The sequence below is a fragment of the Chenopodium album genome, chromosome 3, assembly GCF_948465745.1.
Source record: "Chenopodium album chromosome 3, dcCheAlbu1.1, whole genome shotgun sequence".
Taxonomy (NCBI): domain Eukaryota; kingdom Viridiplantae; phylum Streptophyta; class Magnoliopsida; order Caryophyllales; family Amaranthaceae; genus Chenopodium; species Chenopodium album.
Genome location: NC_137836.1, coordinates 74,197,213 through 74,216,608, shown reverse-complemented (window position 1 = coordinate 74,216,608; position 19,396 = coordinate 74,197,213). Strand labels below are relative to the sequence as shown.

Here is a 19,396-nt window from a genome sequence, read left to right as displayed (position 1 = left end):
GCCTAATGATAATGAACTAATGACTTGACCTCGTAACTTAAAGGTCATGAGCTCAAATCTCATTATCTCATACACAAATTATTACTTCGCCTATATTAAGACACTAATCACAAGACAAACTGAATTACTTCATAGTCTTAAACACATGCTAAACATTACAAGTAATGAAGTAGAAGAGGAATGTCAAAAAAATACGCGCCAATTCAAGAATTTTCCTTGCAACAAAAAACATAAAAAACACATCGAAGAATTTTCCCGTGGTTAACATTCTAACAGCACATAACACGTGTCGAAAAGGAAGTGGTCAGGTACTTTCTAGAATGTCACAGAATATGGGAGAAACCCATACACTAAACTTTCCTTCGCACTAACTATATAACCCCAAATTGCTTTCAAATTAAAATCCGATTTATAAATTGCGGTGCATTCTTACGACTTTCTCTCTCTTCCCCAACTAACGCTTGTTCTGGTAAATTCCCTCTCTCTTTTTACAAATTTAATTGAAATTAGGGTTTGCTTCAATGATTTGAGATTGATTGATTGAATATTTAGGGAATTGTTTTTTCATTGCAAGTTGCGATCGATCTGTGCTTAATTGTTTTGATATGCGTTTAATCAAAAGTTTTGAATTTTTTGGAGTTAATTGAAGGTGGATGATTAGTTTGATTTTTTTCATCATTGATTTTTTCTAGAATTGGGATGAAATTGCTCGAATTTGAGTTTATATTAGTACAATTTGCTTGTTTTAGGTGAATGATTTTCGGTTTTTATGGTGTACGATATTGAATACAGTGTGATCAGTGTTTGTGTAAAGCACATTGTTGTAATTGTAGCTGCTGATTTTACGGATTACGAGTATTGTAGATCTGATAATGATAATTTAGGGGATTGACATATGGATGCACGCTGCTAGAACCGACATTGGTTGAATTGAGTTTGTGGTACTAATGTTTGGTTGTCGGTTGTTCCTAGGGCAGAGTAGAACTGCAAATCGTTTCACTGCTAGGTTTGTAAGAGTTAGGGTTGAATACTGTATTTGGTGAGCAGAATTTTGAATTGCTGGAAATTCTGAACTTGGCTTTGATTGATAATGTTATTTGTTACGAGTATTATGAAGCTTTAAAGTCGCAATCTTGCTAGATTAAGCAGTAGCAATGTTTCTGTAAACAAATGATTAAGTTAGAAAGCTGAACTTTTTTGCCAAATACCCTGTCTTATTGTGTTATAGGAAGTTGAAGTATTAGGACAATCTCACCTTTTAGCCTTTCAATAAGGCTGAAGTAATCTTATTCAGAGTAATAGCTATTAATCTTTCTGGATTCCCACATCCTTTGTTTGCTTCGTGTTGTTTAACATCTTTCTCAGAACCACATTGCCTTCATCCGTTTAGCTGTCAGCCTCAGTCACATGTTTCGTGTGGTTGCCAATGGTTGTTTACAGGCTGTTTGTCACATATTTCTTCTCTACCATTAGGTGTCTTTATCTCCTAATGTTTGATGAAGTCTAGTGTTTTTGGCCCGGTCACTGTCCCTTCCTCGTCAAGGTTACTTGACCTATGGAATTATGCATAGCCAGGAAACAATAAGTCACCTTACTCCTGATCTAGCTGTCTTCTTCCCATCTTCGAACCAAACAAATTCTGGAGGGAAGTGGCCTATTATAACTTATCTTAGATGCCACCTTTTCTCCCAGGTTTGAAGTTTTTTCAACCACACATGCATGTCAGTAGTTTCCAAAGTTCCAATTGCCATATGTGGAGCATTGGAGTAGCAAAAATCCTGTGGAGCATTGGAGTAGCAAAAATCCAATGCTCTTGCCCTTGCACTTGTATCACTTTTCACACAGCATACTTTTGGGATAATTGAATTGAAGCATCATTTCTAATTTTCACTTGCTATCATTGATTCCCCGGAGATGGGAGGATATTAGCATTTTTAAAAAACATCTTAACCTTGTTTGAAAGAGAGAATATTGGATGAATATAGTCCTTTACTTATAATTGGTTCTAGTCTTAAGTTTAGGTCTCATATTCATTTTGGTAGTTCAAAATCTTATTGACAGAAAATACTATGATTTATTAGATTTGAAGGTCTATGGTGTATTATGGTGCTACTGGATGCTAGTGGTTGGTTAAACTTCTGATTTGGTTTTCATAAGGCATAAGATGTCTTTATTGTGCTTGCTTCATAAGAGTTCCTTAGTAATTGGGTCTCTCGCAGTAAGAGTACTTTTTAGTGATTGGCTCTCTCATAATAGATTAGGAACGGGAGTACATCATAGGAGGGCTTTGAGACATTTGTGCCTAATATATGGAGTGAAGATCTTAAAAACTGGCAATTTCTTCTTTTGGGTATATGAAATTAATTCTTGAATGGGATTTAAGTGGAGACACAACTCCTTAATCCTTTATCTGTATTCATTGTTATGCAGGCAATCAGTCTGCATATTGTAGAATACCTGTTACATTTGCCATTTGGGTTTTGTAGTACTGAATGACTTATGCTGTTATGCTAGTATGTCCAGTGTTTGTTTTCATTTGAAAGTGATTTTTTCCTGCTTATCTGCAAACCTATGGGTCATTGTCTTTCCGAGTCATGTTATATATTTCCTCCGTTCTTTTTTACTTGACCCGTTATGACTTTTACACTATTCGTCATCCCTTCTTTGACCGTGTTTTGTGAATAATATGTAAGGAAAAATATATTAATGTAGGATCTTGTTAGAATCGTCTTAATAAGTACTATCACTATATATAACTTTTATAATTTTTACTTATAGAGAAATAAAGTTATTGATGATTAAAGTTATGCATTGGCAAGTGTGATAAAAGAAACAGGTCAAGTAAAAAAGAACAAAAGAACAGAGGAAGTATATTTTTTAACTATAAAAAAAACTAATTTCTTGGCAATCCATAGTATTTGTCCTTAAAATATTATCAAAAGGGGTTCTTTAGTAAACTAATCTAAGTCTTTCGTTAACATTTCTATCTTGGGACTTGCGCCATATGCCTTTACTCAGCTATATGGTGCTCTACTACTCTTTAATATTAATAAGCCTAGATGGCATCACACTTAAAGTGTGTTATTACATTTGTTTTTTTTAATTATTTTTTTAGGTTTGTTATGTGAAGCATTGGTTTGGTTTTCGGCTAGCTTTTTTTTAGTTTGATGTTGCTCGAGCCTTATGCAGCTTTGATAAATGGAATTTTTTTGGTCTTTTTTCCAGGGCTGATTATTCTGGTTGGTGATTTTTTTTGAGGATGGCTGAAGTAAGGCATCAACCTATGAAATACACTTCTTGCTTAGTATTATTAATGTAATAATTTTTCAAGCAATAAGATGGGGCTGATCTTGTTGTTTACTTGTCATGCTTACAGGAGGGTCACAGAGTCACTTTGCATGTCTATGACTTGAGCCAGGGACTTGCTCGTCAACTTTCTACCACTTTTCTTGGGAAAGCCATTGAAGCTATTTGGTATGTAATATGTTGTATACTTGGATCTATCACAATAAATAAGCGATACTATAATATCTGATGTGCAACTGCTCTATTTAGAATGGATATAGTAGTGCTTTCTTTGTTTCATAATAGTTGACACGTTGTAGGCATGGTTTTCCAATGCATGACTTCAAACAGCAATACCTTCAATTATCAATAGTAGGCAAAAAATATAAATAGTAGATATTCAGAAAATACACTATCTGCTGATTGAGATGAATCTAACTAGAACTTTCATGACTGTTTTTATAATTATGTAATTGTATATTACAAAGGATGTCAAACTACCTTATGGGAATAGTGCTGAAGTCTAAACGTTTCCACTAACAAGAAGCAGAGGAATCATATTATAACATGCTTAACAAGAAACCATTTTAGTGTCTTCAATAAACAAAAAAAAAAAAAAGAAAGAAACCATTTTAGTTGTAGACTACCATTTTCACTAATAAAAAGCTGAGGAATTATATCATAACATATAAACAAGGAACCATTTTAGTTGTAGACCACAAAATACTTGTGAAAAGTAGTGATATGTGGTGGCTTTGAAGCTCTCCTTTTGCTTGCCAATGACTTTCCGGTGTGATGAGACGAGAGATGAAAAGATCTTCTAGGATATTACTTATTAAAACTCTAAAACAAGAGATTAAGATAGATAAGAACCTTTTTCAATATTCATGCTTCTGAAGGAACTCATGTGATGAGGAAAGAGATAGAGAGAAACTGCTTACTATGTCAGAAAAAATGATATACCTACCCATGTTTCAATTTATTTGCAACATTTACTTTAAATGGATACTACAAATTATTTGCAAGGAATGCCTTCTTTCCTTTTTTACTTTTCATTTCTATCTCTCTCCTCATTACATGCAACTTTATTTTTCTCTGTCCATTTACCCCTCACAAACAAATTTTACCTAGATTTTGGTGAATGTCATATCGTTGCAAATAAAATGAAACAGAGGTACTAATTTTTTTTTTTATATATAATGTAAAAAATCTCAAAACAGACCAAAATTAAAACTGTGACGATAATGTCTTAGAGAGGGAAGGGACTATACTTGCCCTTCATCTGTATCACACTGCAGTATTTAGGATGAAAGAATATGTAAATACCATGGATGGGATTGTTTTAATCTTTTGATGTATCTAAAGTGCAATATAGGAAATCTGGCTGGGTTTCTTTTTTTACTTGAACTTTTTCAATTTCAGGCACACCGGAATTGTAGTTTATGGTAAGGAGTACTTCTTTGGAGGAGGAATACAACATGCTACTGCTGGATCAACACAATATGGGACACCAATGAAAGTTGTAGAATTGGGGATCACATATGTGCCACAAGATGTGTTTGAAAGTTACCTGGAGGAAATCAGTGATCGTTACACTGCTGAAACTTACAGTTTACTTTCCCACAATTGCAACAACTTCAGCAATGAGGTTGCTCAATTTCTTGTAGGAACATCCATTCCAGATTATATTCTTCAGCTCCCTAATGAAGTTATGAGTAGCCCCATGGGTGCTATGATATGTAAGTTGTCATTTCATTACATTGACTTGTATATCATTGCCGTGTCCTTTTAACTTAACTGTTTTTGCTGATTCGTTCTCTTTTCTCAAGTCTGTCCTTCACCATTCCTTTGTGTATTTACACTGTTTTGTTTTAACACCTTTATGAATTTTATTGTTGATGATTGACTTTTTGTTGAATTTGGCGTTGTTGTTGAGGTCTTTTCAAAATGGTTTGCATTTAAATTATTTCATCCAAGCTGATTCTAGACTAATCTGGTTATTTTGGAGTTCTATACTTGGTATCCCTCTGAATGTAGGCTAATGAAGTCATGGTACATTGCTGAGATTTTGTTGTGATATTGAAGTTTATTGATTTATCAAAGCTGAAGTTGTAAATCGTGTGATAAATATATCAATAGTTGATATTTGTTTATATATCAATACTTGATACTAGTATTTGTTTATCTATCAATAGTAGTTATATCTATTATCTAACCAAAGCTGACAGACTTTGCAACCTTTGTTCACAGTGCCTATGATTCAGCAACTAGAGGCAACAATGAAAGCAGGGGCGGTTCCTCAAGCTCCTCAGTTCAGACCATCATCATTGGGACAGGCCGCAACAGGTGTTACTAGCAGTCAAAGCAAGTCCTCAAATGTGTCTGCCAAAGCAACTGAGAGCAATAGTAAATCTCAGGAGCAATCCAACAAAAAGGAGGAAGCTAACACATCTCAGAAAACTCTAGATAAAGAAATGCCTCCTGCTGTTCAGCCAAAGGGAGCACAAGAGACATCGGCTGATCCAGCAGAAGACCCTCTTGGTAATGCTAGAGGTAAAGTGCAAGAGGAGATAACCAGAGAATTCGCTGCTCTCATGGCAACAGGGACTTTGAGGGCAAGTGAGGCTGCTGCTCTAGCAACTCGTAAAGTGATGGAGAGATATGGAAAGTTAAATGTTGCAATGTCTTAGAAACAGTATCTTATGATCATTTTATTGATTAATTTTAAATCTTAACTTGATTAAATCTATATTATAGATTGCTACATAGCTTTTCCCATGTTGAAGTGTAGTATTAACTGATTTGACACATTGCATTGGATATTGGTTACTCATTTTGATAACGCTTTAATTCAAATTCCTAGAAAATGAAACTCTCTGAACTTACTCCTAGTTTATGTTTAGATGTAACTTATTTAAATTTAATTAAACTTATCAACTAAACTTAACTTTGTTAGATTTATCAACCCTCTGAATTATAAGGAGTTTGAGTGGCTAAAATTCCGCTAAATCATAATCAATTAACTCACAAGAAAAACAATTCAATTAGTCTGCCGAATACGAAGTACTACAATTTTGTAACAAATCAGGTCAAGGAAAAATTGATTAAAAGCATTCTAGCAACTTAGCAAGATACTTAGTCTGAAGTCTAACTAGAACAGAATACCATTTATTAGAACAAGTATGTTGACTAAGACAATTCAATTTTACATTTGACTATCTAAATGTGAGACAATAAAGCATCTGTTCTAGTAATTACTCTACCAAAAAAAAAAAAAAAAACACCTCAAGTTTCTTCTGATGTGAGACAATAAAGCAATTCATATTTGAATTCAAAGTTAACCAATTGTTATTACCATTTTCACTGCAGTTTAACCAATTGTTCACTCAAAATTTTATAAATGTTGGATTGTGTTCTTTCTAATTTGTCAAATGGGTAAAATTTGGATTTAGGGCAAATGCATCTTAGCCAAATCCCAAATATCATTCTAATGTTAAAATTTTGATTTTTGAAGTTTCATAGTGAATAGTGACCACTTTTATGCCACACAAACCAATCAAGTTTCAAGGTAAATAATTTGCTGATCAACCAGCACTGGCTTAGTTATATTTATATTTCTTTTTACATTTCACAAAATTCTTAGTAGCATCTATATGTCATTGAACTATATCCACAAAAAATAGTTACTAGGCTACCTAGTGTATAAGTGTAATGGACTCTGAGTAGAGGTTGAAACTGTTCAATAATGGCCAAGCATTGGCTGAAATCTTGCGAAAATCTGCCTCCAATGGAATGGTAGAACCATTTCCCGGGATGGTGTTCAGTATAACTCTGGCAGATATCGCGTTATCCTGACAGAAACCTAAAGTTCTTCTGTGGTGTCTGATAAGACATGGTTCTGATGGTGAGTTCTGTTTTCTAGCTCCAAGGTAACCTCCTCGGACTGACTACACACATCTGAAGGAATATTGATGCCAGCAAACCCAGCCATGACAGCTGCAGCTCCAATGTAGTCCATTGCATTGGGAGCGTTGCCCACCAGAGTATCAACCAAAGCTGCCAAAGGCACCTGAATTGTGAGACCCGCCGTTGCCACTGTCGTTGTCGTCAAAAGAACAGCTTTGGCCCACAAGTAATCACTCAAAACATTATCAAGCAAACCTGAAATTTCGAACATGGTGACATAATTATCAGAATAATGTTTCAACTTTTTTGGAACTCACGGGCTACCAAGCCACAAAGTGCTCTAATTCAACCAATGCAGGAGTGTTTTGGACACCTCAAATCTAAAAGGGTGGTTAGGATAGGGGGGAGAGGGAAATGACCTAAAACAAAGTTAACTGCAGTTACTACACCAGAGCATTTCTAATAAGACATGGTTCTGATGGTGAGTTCTGTTTGCTTGCAGATCATCACAAGTACTAAGAATTCCGAGACAAACAACACTACTAAAAGCCCATCTGTTATGGAACCTTAGCCTTTCAAATAAATTGAGAAAAAGGGGAGGATTGTCAATTTGGTGTTTTGAAGGTGGATACAAAAGGAACTCAGGAATCAGTCTAAAGGATTCCCAACAAGGTAGTAAGCTGCTAAGTTTTGCGAGTTTCCAATCATGGGAGATTCCTTCTAAAAAGAAATTTCAAGGGTTCACTAGTTCCCACCCAAAAGTCTTTATTAGGAGTATATTTATTCAAAGATGAGTCAACTGAAAGAGAGGAGAAAAGGAACCAAAAGACACTATCCTGCACAAGAATACTCCCGATGTGCTCCTTATTACCCTTGTATCTGACCAAGGTAAAGAAGATTAAAGAGAAATGAATGCAGTGAAACAACTTCCTCGAGTCTGTAATAAACTATCCTAAGGAAAGGGCAACAATGGGTAGTCTAGTATTATTGGGTTAATAGTCTTCAGCTTTAGGTAGGCAGAATTTGGAATGAATCATTTTGAGAGTTGTGAGTTTGTGACCTCAAGTCACTATTAGGAGAGTTGTATCCTCAAACTACCTTGGAGATTTGCAACCTAAAGTCGCTGCTCCAGTAGGGTGTAAAAATCAATCTTTTTAATCAAATAATCAATCTTTTTCTCTCTATTTTCCTGTTATTTTGTGTGAGTAATTTAGCAGTACTTTCAGTCTATTACAGGGTCAAAATAACCAATCTGACATCCGGTAATCACATCCGACCAAGCCTTCAGATTACTCTACTAGGCCTTAGCATATAATCGTACTATTGCTTCTCACTAAGAACCAGATATATTTGAAACCGAGGCCACCCTCGTCCTTAAACTACAAACACTATTCCACAACACACAATGATCCCTCTTCCCCTAAATTACTATTCTTAAACACAAAAAACTCAAAATAAGCCTCTTGAGTCTATCAACTCCAGTCACACATAATTGTAATAAATCAATGCTTAGAACCGGGAGCAACTAAAAAATCTGTGAGACATCCTCACCTTTTCCCATTCTATAAGAAAACCATAAAAAGAAAAAAAAAAAAAAAAGAAAAAAAAGGAAAACCCTTTTCCCCTAGAAAGCATAAAATTGAAAGAGGATCACCCAGCCAAACCCTGTTTCTCCACAATTTAAATTGTAAAAACAAAAGCTCCTTAATTCATCTCCTCCATGGATGACAACTAGCTACAAACACCTCTTATGCTGTCCTTTTACTACCACTGAAAAACATGCAGCAACCCTGAATCCATCTCCCCCAAGGGCCAAATCCCTTTAGATCAAACCAAAATCAAGCAGTATATTTTGAAAATACAGTGTGACACTCGGACATGTAGCCAAGTCCAAGTAACAAACCCAATTTTGAATCCTACAAACTAAAATATACAGAGTATGTGGTGATGGCTGGCTGACCTCAACAAATAATAAGATCAAGGAAACATAGAGGTAGCTGATAGGTTGTCATAGTATGCAATAGACAAACTTTGATGACTGCCCTAAGGCCTGCAACCTCTGGTTATTTTCTAAACCTATCTATCTAGGCTTATTTATCGCCTCCTGTGGCCTTAATTGAACCCTCATCGTTGTAAAACAGAAAAGTTTATTTATGGCAAGTAGGGTCTGAGCAATAAGGAAAAAGGTGATGCAGGAGTCCAGACTGTGTACAAGATGCGTCAAAGGAATTTACTTTAACTACTATCTGCAAGACGCCAAGACATGTATGTTGTACATCTACTTCGTCATCATCAATGCAGTATCTCACTTATATTTTTAAGAGGTGGGGGAGAGAGAGGGGGGTAGGAGGAGTTGATGCATAAGCAGATAGCCTATGAAAGAAGGATCATGTGTTTTCAACTACATACATGCAAGAAAGACATGTATAACCAACCATAAAAAAGAAAATTACTTGAAAACATACCTTTGCCTATAATCAAGCCAAACTGCTTCCAGGTAAATGTGGTAAAAAATTCCACCTTAGCCAAATGCAATACAAGCACAACAGGCAGGAAAATCACCATGTTGAAAAATCCCAAATACCCCAGAAACTGTGCCATGCTAACTTGACCGCTTTTCTCATCATCAGGCAACTTCTTACGAATGAGTGTTATATATACAGCATACAGACCAGCTGAGGAAAGAGACAATATATCTCCAAGAATAGGATTTGAGTTGATTACGCCCTTTCCTGCTTCCTTGTCACCCAAGCTGACAATGATTGTTCCTCCCATACAAAGAAGTACACCCATGAGCTTCAGCCAAGTGAACTTCTCGCCCAAGAATGCCAGAGAGAGCATAAAGGTGAAAAGGCTAGAAGACGTGCTTAAGATCGTATTTGACTGCAGAAATTAGAAATACAATTTAGGCACTATGCAATGTTCTTCAAGCATAACATATAGTCAAAAAGAGAAATATATCCAAGAAAGTGAAAAGGAAAGGACAAAGATGAGAGGGTTTGTTCTTACAGTGACTGTCGTATACTTCAGCGAAAGATTAAAGGTAAGCTGTGCCAAAAACCAAAATGGGCAAATCAATAGGCTGACTCTTGCTACCCTAGAGCGTGTCCAACGTCCCTTTGAATCCAGTTGTTTATCAAGATCTTTATCAACACTAACTTGGCCAGGCAAATCATTTTCCTCTTCAAAATTTGACTCAGGACCAGATTCTATAGAGCTTAGATTAGTTTCTTCTTGGCTAATACCTAAATGGGGATTTGAACCACTTGCAGGCTCATCTAAATCGCTTTTCCCAAGAAGGACAGCCTCCTCAGAACGAGCTAATTCTTGCAAGCCAACTTCCGGTTTTTTCCGCCAAAAGCAAAGTTTCCCATTATAATCTTCCAAATATCTTGAAGCTTCAACAAGAGGGATATAAACTATAAACAATGAATTACAAATGTATGTGATGAGGAAGGGCGAAATTCCTTCATCAACAACAGATTGAACCACGTAGCTAGCAGCAATCCAAATACCGGCCACCGCCACAATGTATATCAAACCTATAATCCATCTCGAAACCTCAGTTCTCATAGTCCACACACCTAAGCTACAAAACTCTCAAAAACTTGTGATAGCATCAAGCCGAAATACCCAATTACCGTCACACTCAAATACTACAGCTTCGTTATCATTGATGTAACCAAAGTATATTGATCAACTATCACCTGAATTAAGCAGGAATTAATCAAAAAAAGGGGAAAGTTACACTCAAAACATTAAATAATCATAAATCAGCACCAACACAAACAACAAATCAATTTTAGGTTGAAGGAAACCAAAAAAACTAAATACTACAATGTTAAATCAAGGTTATAAATCAATGAAATACATACACAGAAAAACGAATCAAGCAGAATTTAGCAAAAAGCAAAGAAACCCTACTAAAAAAACCAAATCTTTTGCATTGGGTTATACATTTATGATAAAAAATCTAAAGACCCAATACATCAAAATCATTAATTACGCGAATTACAACATAATAACTTCAAATATCATAAATTCAACAAAGATTAACATAGGGAAATCATCAAGTTTAATTAGCAATAATTAAAGTACGCACCTGTTCTGGGTGAACCCAGAAGCGATTGCTAAATCAGAAAGATTATTTTTTTTGATAGAATGTCGGTAGAAATTAAGAATAAATTGGAAAAAAATAGGGAAAATAGGGTGATCTGGGTTTGATTCAATGCAGATTATTCAACAATGATATGACATGAAATTGGAGTATTTTTCAAGTCTAGTTAAGTCATCAATTTTGGGTTTTTAGAGATAGATTGTATTGAGATCGGCAAAATGGAGTTTTTAGTTTTAATTTGGCAGGAAAAGTTAATACTCCTTAATAAGTACGAGTAATAATCCGTATTATAATTGGAATAGCCGAATAACACCGATAATTTTTGTCTCAACGTGATAATCCGATTAGGAGTTATTGAGAGAATTTGAACTTGATCATCTAAATCGAACCCAAAATTCATGAGCTCAATTTGATTTGACTCATGTCATATGTTGTGATAATACTAAATTGTACACCACTACTTTGTTACTTTATTAACATAACTCGAGATTGACTAAAATTTTCCGAAATTAGTTGTGTGTCTAATTTTTTTATATATGAAAATAAATAAGTTGACTATATTAACGTTAGTCATCTACTAGTTCCATTGTGTGTCTGATTTTTATGATGTCTCTCACAAGTTTTGAATCAACATGTTTTGATAAAGGTACAGTACTTGAGTGAAATCTTCGAAATTAATTTCTTAATTCTTACCAAATTTGTACATGGTTGGTTGTGTAATATCTTCAATACTCTACATTTTTCTAAGTTATTATTGTTGATTTGTTATGTACGAGTACAAGTTTAGAAAATACTCCTTATATTTTATGTGCGAACATGCTAGTTCTGCGCTTCTACCCTTTAGGGCGTGAAGTTGCCCTATAGGGTGGATGACAAAGAACAATTTGATTAATTGTATTTCCTTATTTTTGAGGGATTGTGCAGTGTTTCTTAAATTCACTTATATTTCCAACCTAGCATCTCATGAATGTAATTACCACCCATTTTCCCATTCTATGCTGTTTCTCTGCAGAAGGTATTCAATCAGATATGAAAGTACATGCCAGCATGCCTGGCGTATAGAACATAGGACACTGGCATCACAGCAGCAAAGTAGTATCAACATTGAACTGGTTTAACACTTTAACATTTAGGAAAGACGTTTATTACTGTTTGTACAAGATCCATTAGAAATTTGAGCATTCTGCCCTCATATATCATTATACAGATTCGTCTTTCAGGAGTTCAACAAGTCCACAAATGTAGAGCTCAACTGTCAAGACACCACTTTCCCTCTCATATATGCATTTGTATCCTCGAAACAAAAAAACTGCACAATTTGGCAAATCCAAACTCCAACACACATTGCACTTACGTAACAAATTTGTTATACTGCCTTAGGTTGCATTATGCATTGCTATTAGCAAAGTCATACCATAGGACAAAAAATGAAAAAAAAGATTTATGCTGTTGAGTTATAGCTAGTAGCCCGGGATAGAGCAGTGTGAGTAGAGCCCCATTCCATGGCTTCTGCTAATGCTCTCTGGCGCTCTATAGCACTTTGATCGTGATGTCCTTGGACCTGGTGATTGTTACAGTCAGTGTATTGACTGACAGGAGAACCATCAGGAGAAGTATAGCCTTCATGTGGGTCTACTGTCAGGTAATTGAGGGCGGTCACCACATCACTCATATAAGGCCGTGCATTTTCTTCTTCCTGAAGGCACATTGCTGCTATTGCCACAGCCTGGTTTAAGCCCCTCACTGGAAAATCCCCATCAAGAAGAGGATCAGCCAACTGTGGGTATTTTATTGGATTACTGAAGTATGGTTGTGCCTGCATATTAAGTTTTGCAAGTAAGAGAATGCATAATGTAAGAAGCTTCCTCGTTCTAGGAAAAGAAATCTTAGATACTATAGCAAACTTTTGTGATGTTTAACAGACAATAATTCAGTATTAACAATCTTTCTTAAATTTAGAGAGCTATCTGTTTAAGACAGTTATCTTCTTTCAATTAGGTGATATTAATTAAGATTCTAGACATGTTTCACTTGATTCTGGGAGGAGGGGGTGGGGGAGGTTGTGTCAAGAGAACCAAGAGCTCACCCAAGTGACAAGATTCTGCTCGTGATTTGGTCTATTGGTGTCAATGACTCTTCGCCCTGTAATTAGCTCCAGTAAAACAACTCCAAAACTGTATACATCGGACTTAGTTGTTAGTCGACCTGTTCTTTGATATTCTGGTGCACAATAACCATAGGTTCCCATAACTCTAGTAGAAACATGCGAATTTTCCCCTGTAGGACCGAGCTTTGCTAGTCCAAAATCAGAGAGCTTTGCGTGGTAGTGTTTCTCTAGCAATATATTAGATGATTTCAAGTCCCGGTAGATGACAGGAGGGCTTGCTGCATCATGAAGATATTCTAATCCCTTGGCAGCATCCAATGCTATTTTCATTCTATTATACCAATCTAATGGTCTTAGCTCCCGCGAAATATCTGTATAATACAAGTTTTTCACCCACAAAATCAGCCAATATACTGCAGGTATATGCGATACAAAGTTAGATTTGAGGTGATAATAATAGGACAAATGATTACCAAACAGATGGTCTTCCAAAGATCCTAAAGACATGAATTCATAAACCAAAAGCCTCTGATCTCCATCAGAACAGTAGCCTATGAGATTAACCAGGTTTGAATGGTGTAGAAGACTAAGCATCAGAACCTCAACAAGAAATTCTTTATTCCCTTGCGAGCCATTTCGATCGAGTTGCTTTACTGCTATAGTCTGAAACCAAACATTAAAACAATAAGCAAGTAGCTCAACTAAAAGTTCACTTGAGAAAATGAAATTATTATAAGTGAGATCATAGAAGAAAACGCAACGAATTGACATACAACTAAAACATACCTGTCCATTTGAAAGATGGCCCTTGTATACTCTTCCAAACCCACCTTCACCTAACAGACATTCTGGACGGAAATTCTTCGTTGCAGTCGCGAGCTCTCTGAATGTAAATGTCTGTGCTGCAATATTATTGTCCCTATTTTCCCTATGTTCATTCTTACTATAAGTTGTTTCTCTAGCTCCCTGAGTTTCTGCAATAAAAAACAGAACTAAAATATAATATCTGCCAATCTTCTGTTGCATATTCTAAAAGATACTGATGAATGATGATTTACAACTATTACAAGCCAGCAACAAACAGCAATGTTCTGCAACTACTAACACTTAAAACAGAAAATAAAGATTGCCATTTTCTTGACTCTGACAAAATTACTTGAACTTCAGAAATCTGATTAGTACATATAGAAGGCAATGTAAGGAATACAATATGAATCAATTCACAGGTGCAGTGATGCCAAAGCTTACCGTGTTGAGGCGAAGCAACATTCCTTCTGCTATTGTGCCTCCCTGTTTTCCTCCTTTGTGATGAAAAGCATGGAAAACAACCCATAATTTACCCTTTTCTGGAAAAACCCAGAAATATAAATATTCAAAACTTAAGATAGTATCTTACAATTTCTTTGTCAATGTGAAGAAAAAAAATTGTGTTTTTTGGTTGAGGACTTTTATCAAACAAGATGCATGCAGCTGTTAGCAATATAGTATTGATACTTCTTATTGACAAAATTTGAAAGGAAATTAAATAAAGAACAAAACTTTTTTCCTCAATAGTCAAAAATAGTGGAAATTAACATCAAATTCAAGTTTGATAATGAAAAATTGAATAATGAAAGAATTAACAAGATAAAAAAAGAATTTGGGTTTTTTAAATTCAAAATTCAAAAAATTGTTGAGATTTTTGGGGTGTGAAAATGAAAATTCAAAAATCATTTAAAAGAGAAAAGAAAAAAAATCAAAACACCCACAAAAACCCAGAAATCAAAACTAAAATTGGAACCAAGAATTCAGGCGAAATGCAGAAATTTTCAGCAATTTATAAATCAACCCAGATGAATCATGAATTTATATATGATCAAAATATTAATAAAAAAAATTTAACATGACACTTGATTAAACAAAAAAAGAAAAAAGAAATGATCAAAGTAGAAAGGACTCAGCTTTTTTGAGAGAAAATAAAAATAAAAATAAAAATAAGAGATTGAGCAAAAAGTTGTTGGCTGGAATATCCGGCAAAAATGGAGGGAGGTTAAAGAAGGAATTTTAGGAAATGTATATCATCAAACCCAATTAAGTGGGGGTTTTGGCGGGTAATTATGTTGCCGTGGCATACTTGGACACTACCGTATTAACAAAATCATAAATGAGTTCGGAATTAATAATCGTGTTGATTGTATATAGATGATTGATAATGACGAAATTTGATTGGAAGAAGTACTACATAATAAATTACAACTTGGTGTATTATAAATTTTAATAATGTCCATCCACTTATTTGTTTTTTCATAATTACTTAAGAAAAATTTAATTATTGATAGGTTTAAATTTGTATTGCTATGTTGTAAAAATTATGAACAACTCCAATAACATTCCAATACATTTAATGAGACAAAATTAAGTGTGAAGATCATGAGAAGATAAAGATATACTTCGTAATACTTTGTACAAGTAATAAAAGTATAGCGAAGGTTCTAGAATTTGTTATATACACCCGGGTGTACTGTACAGTCGGGGTCATTTGCTCATTTAATCAACAAAGGAGCAAATAATATTTTTACTTTTTTATTGATTGAATGAGCAAATGACCCGGGTATACATAATAGACTCTCCAAAGGTTCAATTATTTCAAGTATATTGCGCAGTTGCGCTTAAAAAAACCAATCAATTTAGAGAAGTGTTGATACATACAATTAAAAAAAATACAAAGGGAGTATTGAAAACATAAGAACAATAAGCAATAGAGGGACAAGGGGTATACTAAGGCTTAGCCTTGGACACAACTAACTGACTCGTCATGAAAACATTAGAACATGTTACAAGCATGGGACGACATGACAATAGGCCTAGATTTGTAAGGATCATATGCACAAATTTGTATGCTATTAATCTATTATACAAGTAGGTTAGTAGTAGTTATTGGCTTATTGCTCTTATTGGAATACTCGTATATGTTACAATACGTCTAAAAATTAGAAAACTATTTAATTTGGTTATACACAAGAGGAATCATATACTGCAATAATGAGATTGAAAAGAAAACAAGCATCATATATTCATATTAGAATGATGCTGCTGTCCATAAGAATGATGTTTTGGTATTGTGCAATTCATCCCTATAATATGCTCTACTCAATTAGGCTTCATGTAGTGGAGAATTATTCGTGTTGTCAAGGTTGCCATCGGATGAAATGTACAAGATGGCGGCCACTACATCGCTCATCATGGGTCGTGCTGTTAAATTTTCTACAAGGCACATGGCTGCCACCGCGAATGTTTGGTAGAAGCTTCGAGATGGAAAATTCCCCTGCAGAAGCGGGTCTGCTAACTCTAGAATCTTCTTTGATTTCTTCAATACCATTCGATTGGCCTAATTAGGAAATAAGAAACATTGTTTTTCAAAAGTTTCAGTTTTAGAAAGTTCTGAAGTTAAACTTGCAGCATGGATTTCATGTAAAGCACAATTATTAATGAAATATGGAATAATAGTTAGCTTCACATTAGACAGTAAAAAACTAACTACTGTATGAATCAGTAGTCTCCTGGGATGCAGATTACCTCCATCTCAAACTCGCATGAGTAACATAGCTCGTGTTTAGGTGAAGCAAGAAAATGTATAATACTTTATGTCTCTAAAAGTTTTTCCTGTTTCTTATTTGAGATGCAGACTACCTCTATCTATGAAATTGATTGAGATGGAGGTAGTCTGCATCTAAAATTTCATAACATAGATGTGAAATGAATAGGAAGCAATCTTTTTGCATTGAAAATGAATCGAGAGGAAAACTAACCCAATAGGACAGCTCCTGGTCCTTAGTTTCCCTGATAATGTCGACAGCTCTTTGACCAGTGAGCAACTCTAACAAAACAATTCCAAAGTTGTATACATCTGCCTTGACAGACAAAAAACCTCTTTTCACATATTCCGGTGCAATGTAGCCAAATGTTCCCCGAACTCTCACAGAAACATGTTCCTTATCACAAATAGGCCCAAACTTGGACAGGCTGAAATCAGAGAGCTTAGCATTATAGTCATTATCTAGTAAGATGTTGCAGGGTTTCAGATTGCGATATATGACAGGAGGGTTGGCTTTATTATGCAGATATTCTAACGCGTTAGCAGTCCCCAGAGCTATTCTCATTCTCGTGTGCCAATCTAATGGTGGTGTATGCAGGGATGATCTGTCTGAAATTTCAAAATGACTAAACTTTTTATAAAAACAAAAAAATTGACTGTCTGCTAGGATTGCATCAGATAACAACTTAAGAGAATTCGACAGATTATTACCGTGCAGATGCTTGTCTAAGGCTCCCAAAGGCAAATACTCATGAACTAAAAACCTATCATTTCCTCGAGTACAGTATCCTGTAAGATTGATCACATTTGGATGATTTAGGAGGTTCAACATCATCGCCTGTACATCAAATTCACTATCTCCTCGTGATCCATTTCTGTCCAAATGTTCAATCGCTACAATCTAAGAATAAACTATCCAATGTCAGCAAAGCCAAAAAGAACAGCAACAAATTTTACTTCAGCTAAAAACCTGTCAGAAATTATAAGGTTATATGCTAATGAAGGTACATAATGTTTATAATATACCTCTCTTGCTTCTCCGAGTTGTCCTCTGTAAACATTCCCAAAGATGCCTACATTCACCAGACAATTACGATTGAAGTTATGTGTTGCATCAGCTAGCTGTCTGTAAGTATAAATTTCCGCGATAGGTGGACAACTGTCATTGATAGCTCTTTCAGCCGTGTTATTAGGCTCATCTTTGTCTGAAGAAAATAAAAATAGGTAGAGCCTCACTTAATTATATTGCCATTCCATGATCATCTCAAACACGAAATTGTAATTGTATATTCTTACCAGCAGGTTGTGTAAGTTTCTTAGGCGAAACAGTCAAATCAGAGGAAGGGTGCTGCCTCAGTTTGCCATTTATCTTTTTCAGTGCTTTATTGAGTCGGGATGATGAATCACAACAATACCAACTCATGATTTACCTGTAACAAAAAGGAGGTGCTGAAGTTTTCTTGGAAGAATGTACAAGAGTAGAAGACTTCATGAAGTTGCAGAAAAGTCTTATGCAGGAAGGGGAAATAATAACTTGGGTGCCACGCTGCCACTATCCGTTATAAAAATAGCGGGAAGACCAACAATTGTTGACATAATCTAGTCAAGTTGAAACTGACAATTAAAGTGAACGATTCCAATCATCAACAATAAGTAAAAAATTCATTCATTTCATCAATTCACATATGAAAAATGGTTGGTTTATTACATGTAAGTTGAAAATCAGCCTACAAGCAAAGGAGATTAAAAAAAAAAAAAAAAGTGGGCTAGTTGCATAGCATGAAAAATGTAGCATAACACAAAGGGTGATCTTCAATGGTACCCTTCATCCACGTACGAGTGTACGACTACATAAGTCATTAGTCATTAAGGTTAGTTGTTTGAGGTGAGGCAAATAATGTCTGCAACCACATCGCTCATCATGGGTCGTGTTGATTCTTTTAACCGAAGACACTTGACTACCAATGCGAGTGCTTGACTAAATCCATTTGCTGGAAAATTCCCCTGTAGGAGCGGGTCTGCTAACTCTGGAAACTTCTTAGGCTTCTTTATTTTCTTCTGTGCCTAATAATTAATAATTGGAGAAAAGCATTATTTGCCAAAGTCAATTTGATATAATAAATTCCAAAGAAAAAGTTCCAGGATAAATTACATGATATAGCTATAATAAGCAAAGAGTATGAATCTGTAGCCTGCAGACTGCAGTGATGCAACTAGGGGAAGTACTGTATGGTGTCGAACTGGAATGATTTTCGGCTTAACAATTACTCCCTCTGTCTCAAAACATAATAGTACGAGTAACATACTGTATAACGTGTGTTTAGGTACGTGTGTAAAAAGCGTAAAAGTTTCAATCTGTATTAAAAATTAGGCAGTCATGAAATGAGGATAAAATTTACCCAAGAGA

General features: G+C 35.2%; 4 protein-coding genes across 4 annotated transcripts; 1 reads left to right on the top strand and 3 right to left on the bottom strand.

The window, feature by feature from the left end:
• Positions 1-355: 355 nt before the first annotated feature.
• LOC145616786 (uncharacterized) lies at positions 356-6,049 on the top strand. The gene is made up of 5 exons (XM_081671516.1): positions 356-469; positions 3,226-3,268; positions 3,377-3,474; positions 4,708-5,024; positions 5,536-6,049. Exons 2-5 carry the CDS (start codon positions 3,260-3,262, stop codon positions 5,973-5,975), a joined length of 864 nt encoding a protein of 287 aa, XP_081527642.1. The 5' UTR covers positions 356-469; positions 3,226-3,259; the 3' UTR covers positions 5,976-6,049.
• Positions 6,050-6,681: 632 nt separating this feature from the next.
• LOC145616780 (putative vacuolar membrane protein YML018C) lies at positions 6,682-11,566 on the bottom strand. Its single transcript, XM_081671510.1, has 4 exons — positions 11,294-11,566; positions 10,201-10,898; positions 9,657-10,074; positions 6,682-7,446 (listed from the first exon to the last, which is right to left on the bottom strand). The coding sequence occupies exons 2-4, from the start codon at positions 10,762-10,764 to the stop codon at positions 7,148-7,150; spliced, it is 1,281 nt and encodes a 426-aa protein (XP_081527636.1). The 5' UTR covers positions 10,765-10,898; positions 11,294-11,566; the 3' UTR covers positions 6,682-7,147.
• A 935-nt stretch (positions 11,567-12,501) lies between these two features.
• On the bottom strand, positions 12,502-16,211 carry LOC145625367 (putative serine/threonine-protein kinase PBL25). The gene is made up of 7 exons (XM_081678428.1): positions 16,205-16,211; positions 14,664-14,761; positions 14,487-14,586; positions 14,202-14,389; positions 13,889-14,078; positions 13,395-13,786; positions 12,502-13,124 (listed from the first exon to the last, which is right to left on the bottom strand). The coding sequence occupies exons 1-7, from the start codon at positions 16,209-16,211 to the stop codon at positions 12,750-12,752; spliced, it is 1,350 nt and encodes a 449-aa protein (XP_081534554.1). The 3' UTR covers positions 12,502-12,749.
• Positions 16,212-16,548: 337 nt separating this feature from the next.
• LOC145625366 (putative serine/threonine-protein kinase PBL7) lies at positions 16,549-18,412 on the bottom strand. Its single transcript, XM_081678426.1, has 5 exons — positions 18,286-18,412; positions 18,016-18,194; positions 17,701-17,890; positions 17,204-17,598; positions 16,549-16,782 (listed from the first exon to the last, which is right to left on the bottom strand). The coding sequence occupies exons 1-5, from the start codon at positions 18,410-18,412 to the stop codon at positions 16,549-16,551; spliced, it is 1,125 nt and encodes a 374-aa protein (XP_081534552.1).
• Positions 18,413-19,396: the final 984 nt, after the last annotated feature.

Excerpts from the sequence above, each read along its gene's own strand:
- LOC145625367 (XM_081678428.1), bottom strand. Across the intron at positions 14,587-14,663 it reads TGTTGCTTCGCCTCAACACG|ATTTCTGAAGTTCAAGTAAT; the intron begins GTAAGCTTTGGC and ends TGTACTAATCAG. Across the intron at positions 13,125-13,394 it reads AGCAGAATCTTGTCACTTGG|GCACAACCATACTTCAGTAA; the intron begins GTGAGCTCTTGG and ends CTTAATATGCAG.
- LOC145625366 (XM_081678426.1), bottom strand. The coding sequence starts at position 18,412 with ATGAGTTGGTATTGTTGTGATTCATCATCCCGACTCAATAAAGCACTG. Across the intron at positions 17,891-18,015 it reads AACTCGGAGAAGCAAGAGAG|ATTGTAGCGATTGAACATTT; the intron begins GTATATTATAAA and ends GTTTATTCTTAG. Across the intron at positions 16,783-17,203 it reads ACCAGGAGCTGTCCTATTGG|GCCAATCGAATGGTATTGAA; the intron begins GTTAGTTTTCCT and ends TTTCCTAATTAG.
- LOC145616786 (XM_081671516.1), top strand. Across the intron at positions 3,475-4,707 it reads AAAGCCATTGAAGCTATTTG|GCACACCGGAATTGTAGTTT; the intron begins GTATGTAATATG and ends TTTCAATTTCAG. Across the intron at positions 5,025-5,535 it reads CCCCATGGGTGCTATGATAT|TGCCTATGATTCAGCAACTA; the intron begins GTAAGTTGTCAT and ends CTTTGTTCACAG.
- LOC145616780 (XM_081671510.1), bottom strand. The coding sequence starts at position 10,764 with ATGAGAACTGAGGTTTCGAGATGGATTATAGGTTTGATATACATTGTG. Across the intron at positions 10,075-10,200 it reads TGAAGTATACGACAGTCACT|TCAAATACGATCTTAAGCAC; the intron begins GTAAGAACAAAC and ends TAATTTCTGCAG. Across the intron at positions 7,447-9,656 it reads TGGCTTGATTATAGGCAAAG|GTTTGCTTGATAATGTTTTG; the intron begins GTATGTTTTCAA and ends TCGAAATTTCAG.